The 12,162-nt window shown below is 45.8% G+C and overlaps 1 protein-coding gene across 2 annotated transcripts in view; it reads left to right on the top strand.

The window, feature by feature from the left end:
* LOC144781505 (cytochrome P450 2F2-like) overlaps positions 1–12,162 on the top strand; it is a 678,085-nt gene that overhangs the window by 217,921 nt on the left and 448,002 nt on the right. For both annotated transcript variants that reach the window (XM_078660390.1, XM_078660391.1), the window contains exon 5: positions 2,926–3,086. In XM_078660390.1, the coding sequence (XP_078516516.1) occupies positions 2,926–3,086 (161 nt within the window). The remainder of the gene's footprint in view (positions 1–2,925; positions 3,087–12,162) is intronic.

Here is a 12,162-nt window from a genome sequence, read left to right as displayed (position 1 = left end):
CTGCCTGGTGGCATTCCACCGGGGTATTCCCCCCACCCCCCTAGCGGTCATCAGTCTGGTAATCCCTCTCTCCTATGTCCTCTCAGTGAGGTGTCTCAGTTACACAAACAGGGCGGGGTCATCGCACCTAACAGTGTCTCAAGGGACACCTGTCTGGGTCTCGAGAGCTGCTCCCACTCATCCACCACATCTGACCACAGGTCCGCTATAGGTCTCCTGCATGCCCCATGGGTCTCCTCATCTGTAGGGCTCGAGCCCACAACATCACATCCCTGATCCAGGTCTACACTTTAGGACCCGCAACTAACTTTCAAGCCATTGCTATTCGTCTCTTCTGTAATATTAATGCTAAGTCAAGGAACCTGTTTCTGACCCTTTTAGGTTTGGGACTAGGAAGGCCCCTAAAAGGCATACCGCTATAAAATTCTCAACAGTGCTATTCAGAGTGGCGTTTAGCTTCCACAAGACCTTGCTCCAGAATACCTGCAGCCTGCAGCTGGGTGCACTCCCCTGTCATATGATTGAAGTCTGCGTCTAGTGATGTGCACCGGGTCAAGGTCTAGGTTCACCCCACTAGATGGCCCTGATTCTGCACGGTGTCGAGTATGTCCTGTGCGTGTAGTTGAACTGGATGTATTTGAAGAGCGTGTTGCGAGATACCTTCTGTGGGTATGCCAGTATTCTCTTCCTGGCTCTGTGTGCCAATGCATCCTAAGGACATCAAGGGTAACTTCGACCTCACTTGCTGCATAACTCCATTGGGGCCCTGCCTTAATCTATTGTGCTGAATATTTAAAAGTAGGACATATAGAAATGTAATAATGGCATGTCCCCACTGTGGTAAGATCCCAAAAGCTATTTTTACAATGGAAGACCCTGACTCTCCTATGGAGGAAAACTATAGTGCTGATAAATATATTCATTTTGCTATCTCATGTTTGAAACAAGCTAAAGAAATGGTTCAACTACAACTCCTAATGATTACTAAAAAATCTAATTCAGTGGTGAAGTTAGATTATTAATAAATCATTTCGGAAAAGTATTTATTAGAAAGATACCCTTTCTGAATTCCCTGGAGGGTCCCAGCTGCGCCATCAGTGCCATACTTATATGAGGTGAAATTTGCCTTATAATATTCGAAAGAAGATGGACCGCTGAAATAATGAGCCTTTATAGAGGTTTACAGAGTGCGCAGATTTGAGGCCCAGCTTTGGGAAACACACGCCACTGCCTTTTAGAGTATGGGGACTTACCATATATAGAAGTAAGGCTCTGTAAACCTTAACTTGAGCACCATTTTGTGACACAAGCTACACCAAATAGCTTTATAAAGAGCAAAAGTCCTATTTTGCTTTACCCTTCTAGTTGTTGTCTTCACCTGAAAATGTTTGTGGTGCTTCTTTCCAAAAGCTGTAACATACAGGTTCCTTATTTTTATATATAAAATATTGTTGCACTGTACAGAGAACGCATAGTATTTTGTGACTGTAGTGCATGCAGAAATAGAATTTAGTTAGACATCAACCATATCAAAAGGTTTTTCCTTGCTGTTTAAATGTTCAAGTGAACACTGGTTTTCATCCATCCTTTCTTTCTGACAGGACTTTTAAAATCTTTTCTAATACTTCCACTTCTAACGTCTATCATTCCCCTCATGGTGTTCCCCAGGGTTCTATCCTTAGCCCTCTCCTTTTCAATCTTTATGTTGTTCCGTTAGCCCATGTTGCACAGTCTTCTGGCCTTAACCTCTTCACTTATGCTGATGATTCTCAGATTGTGTTCTCTTTATCTCAAGCAGACCCTTCTTCTCCTTCCTCTCTGCAAACTGGTCTTAGTGACATTTCTCGCTGGATGTGCCGGAATTTTCTAAAGCTTAACAGCGATAAGACGGAGGTGCTCGTCTTTGGCAACAAGCCTGACCTTTGGAGTCCGAGACACTGGCCATCAACGATGGGCGTTCTACCCACTCCATCGGAACGTGCTAGGAACCTAGGGGTCCTCATTGACAGGGATCTGTCGTTGAAAGACCAGGTCAATAAAGTCTCAGCCACATGTTTTACTATTCTTAGATGGCTGAGAAAGATCTTTTGGATTTTGCCATCTGACACACAAAGATCTGTTGTGTCGGCCCTGGTGACCTCAAGACTGGATTACAGTAATGTGCTCTATCTGGGGGTCACCAAGGCGATCCTGCGTCGTCTCCAATTGGTTCAGAATGCTGCTGCCCGGCTCCTGTGTGGATGCCGGAAATATGATCGAATCGCGGAACGCATTAAGCAACTTCATTGGCTTAATATTGACAACCGAGTAAAATTTAAGGCACTATGCTTTATGCATAAGATTAAAATGGAAGTTGCTCCCATTTATCTTCAAGCACTCGTCAAGCCTTATGTACCTACACGCTCACTTCGTTCTTCCTCCCAACATCTGTTCTGCGTACCTAGGTTCAGGCTTTCTAGAGTGGGAGGCCGTTCCTTTACTGTTCTGGGACCTAAACTGTGGAACTCTCTTCCCGTGGACTTACGAATGGAGCAGTGCCATCTCCGTTTTCGAAAGGCCCTAAAGACCTGGCTGTTTGCCCAATAACCCCTTTTCTTCAGGATTAATCATGTTGTTTACTGTCAATTAGCGCCGGGAAACCCTTACGGGTAGCTGTCGCGCTCTATAAGATTAATAATAAAATAAATAAAAATAATAAATGTTTTTCTTGATAATTATTAATCAATTAAGTTATATACGTGTTAGGATGGACAAAATAGAGTTAAACCCTATACTGCTAGAAAAAAAGTAGTAATTTTCTCTGCACTCTACAACCATTCACTGTTTATGGTATGATTCCAATTTAAAACGTATTAGCAATTTCAGACTAAACCAAGCTCCTTTACACATTTTGTATTTTATTGTGTTTGTCTATCACATCTCTAGCATCCCACTTTAATCCAGAATTCTTCCTGAGCCGGTCGGTCTGCAACAACATCAGCTCTGTTCTCCTTGGGGATCGGTTTGACTATGAAGATGAAGACTTAGTGGCCATGGCCGAACATATAAAAAACATTTTTAAGATTTCGAGCTCCACCTGTGGCACAGTAAGTATAAGAATCAACTATTTATAATTAATCTTGGTCTTGTATTGGTGTTTTGTAGAGGAGGTAGTTATTTTCCTGAAAGTGATGGCCCACTCCCTTAATAGCCCTGTGGGGACTGGGAAGAGTGACAGTCAAATGTAGAACGTTGAGTACTGCAACATTAGTCAGGCCCCCATGGTACAAGAGACATTTCTGGATGGAGAATGGAGAATGGGCGGTAGGATTCCGTGTTGCCTGCTGGCTTCCCAATACCTTGTCATGACTTGGTGCAGCAGACATGCTGAGTCAGATAACTAACATAATATGGATCCATGCAATATTTAAACACAAAAATATTGGAAATTAAATATCGATCACAAAAATATTGACTTCCTATAATTAGCTGTTAAAACCACACATATTTGGAAAAAAATATTGTTAAAAATATTGATTTTGAACTATAATATTAACAAAACTATGTTATTTTTTTTTTCTTTTGTCCTCATTTGCCTCTCCTCGCCCCTGTTTTCACGATACCACCCTTGGGTGCTTCATCTCATATAATAGGATTGTTTGGCTCTTAGGAGGTAGTACACCACCTTGTCCGGTCTACCTCAAGCCTAGTATCCACCGAGATTTGGAAAGACTTAATCATAGGACTTATTTCTTTAAACCTTTAACTTTAACTTTTACCTCCGTCACCCAAAACATAATAGAAAAGGAGTCCAAAATCTATATCTTTTCTTTTGCCGATCCACTACGTCTAGCCTGGCTATTGCTCTCAACCAATTTAGTTCTGAGGGAGGGTCTGCGGACACCCACATCTTGCAGATCTCGCTCCGGGCCACCAGTACAGAATAAAACAACAATTTTGCTTTATCATCCAAGCCCTTACCTTGAAGATCCGCTCTTCCAGTCATGACAAGTTCAGATCTTACCTCAATCTGGAGGCCCAATGCTGTTGACAGGCACTTACTTACAGCGTCCCAGAAGACTTTTAGTTCCGGACATGTAACAAACATGTGTAGATCATCTTCATTTAAGCTGCTACATTTAGGACACGCCACCTTTCCGCCGGGTTTAAACTTTGTCAGTTTTCGAGGAGTCCAATATGCCCTGTGGAGGGTAAACACGTGATTTCTCCTTAAATTTGCAGGTTTTACCACCTTGTATAGAATCAACATAGTTACTTGCCATTGATCTTCTGTAGCGATCCTGGGCAAGCACTCTCCCCACAGGGTCTCCGGTAGTGTAAAAGGTCCATCCTCCAGCTCCACTATTGACCAATACCACTTTGAGACTTCTTTCTTATATTGAGTCTCCGTAGCCAGCTGCTCTTCAAACTCATTATACTGACCAATTAAATTTTCCTTCCCGGCCGCCCAACTTTGTATCTGTAGATATTTAAACTTAGAAAAATTACACCCCCACTTCTGCTCGCAGTATCTCCAAGGTGCTAAGTTACCCTCCATAAAGAGTTCGCCCCACCTCTGGGGGCCCTCTGTTTTCAGTGCCAATACCAAAGCATCCTTAGTCCAAGGCGGTGCTCCTGGTGTGTCCCATATCGGAGCCATATTGCTCAGACATGGTATTTTTGTTGCCCTCCTGATTCTATTCCAAACCGTCGCTATATCTTTCAACCCTTTTAATCTTATTTTCTTAAAGTACTTTGGGTCGGCAAATTTATACATAAATCCATTCTGTTTTACCCCCTCCAATTTCAACAGAGCAGAGAACATTTTGCCAGTGTCTGAACTCCCAGGGGTGGCTAAGAGCATTCTGCAGTTCTTCAGCAAAAAAGCCCAAGAATAGATCTGGAAATCAGGGGCCGCCAATCCTCCCTTCAAAAATGTCCTCCTAATCTTTTTCCATGATAGGCGGGACCCCTTAGACGCCCAGATAAATGACCCTATCTCACTCTGCATCTTTATAAGCCAATCCTTCACAAAAAGAAGCGTTATAGAGTCAAACAGAAAAGTTATCTTAGGTAAAAGCATCATTTTGACTAGGTTAACACGGCCATCCTTTCAAATCTTTAGAAATTTCTTTCCTGACCTTAACAAAATTTACTTTAGTAAGGTCTCTTAAGTCTTGTGTTATTTTCACTCCTAAGTATTTTACCTCAGGTTTACACACTATGGGCCTCATTAGGATGGAGGATTTTCCGCATCCTCCGGGCCGGCGGAAGCCACCGCCGGCCCGGAGGATGCGGAAAATCCTCTGCGGACCCACCAAAGACCCACCGCCACATTAGGATGGCTGGTGGGTCCCGGTTTCCGTCCGCAGCTTTTCCGCCGCGGTTGGCTCACAACCATGGCGGAAAAGCACTAATATGGTGACGGTGTCTCTCAGACACCGTCAGCCAGATTAGGATGGGCTCTGAAACATGCTTTTCCGCGGCGGCTTTTCCGCCGTGGAAAAGCATGTGTAACTTCACTGCGGGGGCCCGTTGCGGGCCCCCTAGGTGAAGGGGTAGTGGGGGGTGCACATGGGGGGTACCTATGGTACCCCCTGCATTTGTATGCAGAAAGCGGCAGGCAACGCGCAGTGCCTGCCACTTTCTACATACAAATGCAATGCGTGCATTTTTAACATTGCTGCGGGTGCAGCTTGAAGCCGCACCCGCCGCAATGTTAAAAATAGAGGATGTGACCGCCAGGGTGGCGGTCACATCCTAGTTGCACTGGAGGGACCTCCGCAGGCCATGCAGAGGTTCCCTCCTACTCTATGGTGGCGGACGGACTCAGGTCCGTCCGCCATCATAATGTGCCCCTTGATCTTCTGTTTTTCTTATGTTCCAGGACATAACTTCCGTTTTATCTTTGTTTATAAGATAACCAGAAACCTTCCCAAACGTCTTTGTTATCTTGTCTAAACATCTCATCGACTGCTGAAGGTTAGCGGTCAATATAACTATATCGTCCGCATATAGCCCGATCTTTCTGGCCCACCCCTGGAATTCAAAAGGGGGAATCCTCTCTGCCTCTCTAATTCTACAAGCTAGCGGTTCAATATAAAGATCGAACAAGAGAGGAGATAGAGGACACCCTTGCCTCGTGCCTCTCATTACCTTAATTGGCTGGGTTAATGTCTCATTCACAAGTACTCTTGAAGTGGGAAATTGATATATCCGTTCCACTACTGAACTAAAATTTGGCCCCATTTTCAGGTGATTTATTAGGGCCTTCAAATATGTCCAATTCACCCGATCAAACGCCTTGGCGGCATCTAGAGCTATTACCGCCAAGGGAAGGTTGTGTGTAGCTGCCACATCAATGCTACCTATAAGCGAAAATGTTAGCTCTTTCAAATACCTGACTTTAATGAACCCCTTCTGATCCTCATGTATAATCTGAGGAATAACTCTACCCAGCCTGTCTGCCATGATCTTCGCAAATAACTTATAATCGCAGTTTAAAAGAGATATTGGTCTATACGAGTCCAAGTACTTTGGAGATTTCCCAGGTTTGGAAAGTACTATAATATTCGCCTCGTTCCATGATAATGGGAGAGCAGCTTTTCCCAGAAAAACATCATTAAACACTTTCGTTAATGTAGGTGCCAGTCTCCCAACCAGTACCTTGTATACCTCAACGGGAAGCCCATCCGGGCCAGGTGCCTTCCCTTTCTTCGCCTGCTTAATTGCCACCACAACTTCGCCCTGCAAAATCTCTTTATTCAAAATTTCCTGAACCTCTTCTGATATAGGTTTCAATTTCTTCACCCACTGCTCTACTGCATGCTTATCCGGAGAGAGATCCTCACTATATACTTCTTCAAAATGCTTAAAGAAAGCCTCTGCAATATCTTTAGTGTCAGTGACAATTTGCTCTGGCTCTCCCACTTTCACCTCCTTAATCATATTTCGTACCCGATCTTTTCTCACCTTCCATGCTAACAGTTTACTCGAACCTTCACCATACTCAAATTGCGCCAATTTGCTGGCCTCCCATATCTCCTTAATCCTATTGCTTAAGACCATATCCAACTCTCCTTTTAGCTTTTCTAGTTCCTAAAAGTTCTCATCTTTTGCCTTACATCCCTCTGCTCTCACTATCTCTGCCTCATGCACACGGATTTCCTTTTCCAAGTCAGTAACTCTATTGTAATAGATTCTCCTTTTAGCCGCTCCCAGAGCTCCCAACCTCCCCCGAAGGAAAGCCTTGCAAGTCTCCCAGACAACATCCATTTTTGCTGAACCCACATTCACTTCCACAAAACAGTCCATTTCCTGTCTTAATTTCTCCAAAGCCTCATGATCATATAACACAGTGCGATCCAACCTACAGACTGAACCAAAAACACCACCTTCTATCCTTAAAATCATAGTTACGGCTGAGTGATCTGATATATGGACCCCTACATGACTGATCTGTTTCCCACTATCCATCAATCTCAAATCTATTAAAATATAGTCAATCCGTGATCTATGACTATATTTTTTGTTATAATAAGTAAAGCCTACTGCCTGACCTGCCCTCTGTCTCCAAACATCACATAGACCTAACTGGTCCATCAATACTCTTACACTATTTGACATTTTACTATTGACTAACGCCCTACTGTTAGATGACCAATTTAGCTTGTGGTCCAGGACTGTAGTAAAATCACCTGCAAAGACAATTTTACCCGATAGACCCACTATCTCCCTTGCCAGTTCATCTAACGGCCCCACATCATCTTGATTCGGACCATAGTATCCTATGATGTTATAAACCTGACCTCTTAATTTAAGACTGACGATCAGCCATCTACCTTTAACATCCACCACCTCTCCCTCAACCGTGTAGTCTAGCACCTGTCTAACCAACACTGCGATGCCTTTTGTAACTGCTGTTTGTGGTGAATAAAAGGCATATTTCAACCAACGCTGTGTCCCAAATATTTTCTTACTTTCCTCCCCTGTTAAGTGAGTCTCTTGCAAAATTATAATATGAGCTGGGCTATCTCTCAAATACTTCATAATCAGATCCCTTCTTGACTTAACTCGTAGACCATTCACGTTCCATGACATTAGAGTCAACTCTGCTGTGTTACCTCCTTTCATAACATGCCGCGCCACAACTCATAATCCACCTGTGAGAAAACAGCTCCTGAGGAGTTTTTCAAATTTTTTCCCCGTGACCAACCTCCTCCACCCCATCTTCCCCTCCCTTATCCCCCTGTCCTTCTGCCTCCCTCCCCCCTCCCTGGAAAACCCAACCAGCTTTCTAAGGCCCTACCTTGGCCCTTCGAGGGCCTGTTTTAGAAGGTGGTTGCTTCTGACACTTTCCCCTTTCCTCTACAAACAATAAACCTCAACGCGGCGGCAATATTAAATCCTCCCATTAACCTACTTTAACTCATGCTTTAAATATGCTTTCAAATACAACCATTTTGACACTGTTCCAGAAAGCCATCGACATCTTCGACGAACCTGAAAGCATACATTTTGTTCTTCCACATAACTTTTAAAAAAGCCGGAAATTTCAGCTGCACTGTGGCCCCCAAACTTCTTAGAGGATCAATTCTTCTGCCAAGCTCCCACTGTCTATTTGCAGTTACAACAGAGAGATCTGACCTGACCTCAACCCTATTACCATCCACCATCAGTGCTCCCTTTTTCAGAGCTGCTGCCAGGACCCTTTCCTTTAGACTATAAGTTAGAAAATGTATCAGAATCCTTCTGGGCTTAGAGCGATTTGGATTCAGTCTGAAGGGATCACGGTGTATCCTTTGTATATCCATAGCAATCTGTTCCTCAGTTTCCCCCAGCTGTAGCTCTGCTTTTAACATCTGTACCACATATCCTTATATATCTGACCCTTCTTTCCCCTCTGGAAGTTTCAAAATCTTTAGATTATTTCTGCGTTGCATATTTTCTAATCTTTCTAGCCGTTCCTCATTTGCCCTCTCCCTAAATCTGACCTCTTCCAGCTCTTTACTATTTTCCTCCACTTGTCCTCTGATCTCTTCAACCTCCATCTCAAGCGCTGCCGTACGTATGTTTAACTCATCAAATGTAGCTTCTAAGAGACCGCACACCTCCCTGATCCCTTCCTGGTTTGCCTTTGATTCCTCAAAACCCTTATGCACATCCATATCCAACTTCTTTAAGAGGGCAATAACCGTACTGTCTAAATCTTCCATCGCGGGTAGACTCATACAAGATCCTCCAACACTCTCTGTTTCCCCAACCCCACTTAATATTCCAGTAGAAGAGGGCTCTTTTTCACCCTGAGTTGCATTCTCGTTACCTCCTCCTGCACCTTCCCCCAGGTCAACTTTTTCTGCCTCCTGCTTTTCCTCCTCCATATCTAACACCTGATATCTATTTGGGCTCAGATGCTCAGTCCAATCTATCGAATTATTTTCTGACCCAGCCACCTGTTGTTCCCTGCCTCTCGCCAAATCTTTCCCACTTGTCTGCTTGTTTGTAAGTATTTCTGACAATTCTGATGTAGCTATATCTGGAGCAGGGTCTCTCTGTAGTATCAAGGTTCTTGGCATAGGCTTAAAATAGGTGTTTATAGAGGGGGTTATTTTTACTTTCTTATCTAATATCCCTGCCTTACTGTCTTGCCTAGTGTTTTTCTTGATGGAGGACTTTGATTTGATTCCTATATTGCCCTTATTACCTAGACTCTGAACCCTGGGGCGCTTATTCCCACCTTCTTGTTGTGTATTCATTATATCTTCCTTCCCTGTGCCCCTACCAGCACTCCTCAAAATATATCTAGAGGTCTCTAATTTCTCCTCTTTTTTTTTTTTTAAATTTTTTTAATTATTTTTATTGAAACAAAAAACACATGTAAACAGTGACCGAAATACAGAGTCCACAGTCGCAAAGTTCCAACATTGACTTCTGGGCGTTAAATAGTGCTTGACAGATAGTAGAAAGGCCAAGCCTAAGAACTCTCCAGGTCCACAGTCGTTGGCTCCAGTGCAGGGGGTTCACAGATATCCCCACGATATGTATTCCATGCGCTCCATATCTTGACCCATTTCTGGGGTCGCCCCCTCGAGACATACACAGACTTCTCCCGAAACATGCACCAATCTAAATCTTCCATCCATTTCCCAACCCTGGGTGCCCGAGTCGCCCCCCAAAGCTGCGCAATGTTCCGTTTGGCAATTGCACACGCTAGAGTCACCCACACCCTACCATGAGTCGGCAGGTCCATGGGTTCCCACACATTTAACAAGCAGCGCCTTGCCTCGGTATCAACTCGCAGCCCCCACACTTCACTCATCTTAGCATGTATACGGGTCCAGAACTCCCGGACCTCCCGGCACTCCCAAAGAATATGCATGAATGACCCTGGCAGCCCACAACCCCTGCGGCAATCAGGCGATTCAGACAGTCCCATCATCTGCAGGCCAAGGCCCGTTACATAAGAGCGATGCAACATCAGAAGCTGAACCAAGCGGAGCCTCATGGGAACCGCCACTTCCTTAGGGGATGCTACCGCCTCCCTCCAATCCTCCTCGTCCAGGACAAGGCCGTCGGCAACCCACTGCTCGCGAAGGCGCACCAGTGGGTCGTCCGTGTGGTTGATCAATTTATGGTATGTGAGGGAGATCGCTTTGGTTGGTAAGAGGCCATCAAGCAGGCGATCCTCCAGCGGGGAGGCCTCTGGGAGCTCCGCCCCGCCGGACACCACCGCGCTCAATGCATGGCTAATCTGGAGGTAACGAAACCGCTCAGTGTCACACAACTGGTACTTGGCCTGTAGCTCCTCAAATGTCAATATCCTGTCCTTGCCCCATATATCCTTAATCTGAGAAATGCCTATCAGGTCCCACCGATCGAACCCCTTCGACTTCCAGAGCATCCCGAGCTTTTCAGAACTCCACAACGGCGTGGACAGGGTCAGACGTCCAGCCCAGTGAAGGGCACCAGTGGCCTCATGCAACACTCTCGTGGAGCACAAGGTGGGCCCCTGCAACGGGAAACGGCCGCGTCGTGCGTACAACACTCGGGTGAACTCACCCCCCGGCAACTGACCCCGGTCCATGGCGTAACCCGGGTCAGCCGGGGATCCGTAAATCGCATGATTAATGGGAGCCAGCTGTGACGCCCAATAATATTTGCGAACATTCGGTAAGCCGATTCCACCATCGTACCAGGGCAACATCAATTTAGAAAGCGCTATACGCGGTCTCCCCTCCCACAGAAGGCCGCGCTGAAGAGACTCAATCTCAAGGAAGTACGAGGGGGGCACAGGGTCAAAAGAGTTCTGAAGAGCATATAAAAAGTGCGGGAGGGCCATCATTTTAAAGAGGTTAGCACGACCCAGCAGGGAGAGAGGCAACGCCTTCCACCGAGCCGAGTCCGCCCGGAGCCTAGCCAGGGGGGGCAACAAATTTAGGCGGTGGCGCACGGCGGGGTCTAAAGAGATATGAATCCCTAAGTAGCGAAAGCTGGTCGTCTCCACCCTCACGGGACAGTTCGCGGGCACCCGGGGCGGAGTCCCGCTCAGCACAAACAGAACCGTTTTCGTCCAATTGATTAAGAAGCCAGAGTACCTGCTGAAGATGGCGAGGACGTCCATAAACACTATCAATGAAGCCCGGGGGGAGGTCAGATACAACAGGATATCATCCGCATAGAGCGAAATCTTATCCTCCCATTCCGAGGTCCAGCGCAATCCCTTGATGGAGCGGTCCCAGCGCACTCAGGCAGCAAGGGGCTCCAGGGCCAGAGCAAACAGCAACGGTGAGAGGGGGCACCCCTGCCGGGTGCCACGCCCGAGAGTAAAATCACCGGACCTGTGATTGTTCATGACGACTCGCGACAAGGGGGCAGAGTAAAGGAGGCAGACCCAGCCAATGAAGCCGGGCCGAATCCTAATTTAGTCAACACCGCGAAGAGATAGGGCCATTCCACAGGGTCGAAAGCCATAGTGGCGTCCAAGGACAGCAAGATTGCGGGCTCGTGAATATGAGATGCGCTGGCCAGAACACAGTGAAGGCGTCTAAGATTGAGCGCAGTATTTCTTCTGGGCATAAAGCCGGATTGGTCGGGGTGGATCAGGGTGGAGATTACCTTCACGAGGCGCGTAGCGAGTAATTTCGCCAACACCTTGGGTTCCACATTCAATAGCGAGATCGGTCG

Source organism: Lissotriton helveticus, chromosome 9, assembly GCF_964261635.1.
Source record: "Lissotriton helveticus chromosome 9, aLisHel1.1, whole genome shotgun sequence".
In the NCBI taxonomy this organism is placed as follows: domain Eukaryota; kingdom Metazoa; phylum Chordata; class Amphibia; order Caudata; family Salamandridae; genus Lissotriton; species Lissotriton helveticus.
This window is presented reverse-complemented; position numbering and strand designations above follow the sequence as displayed.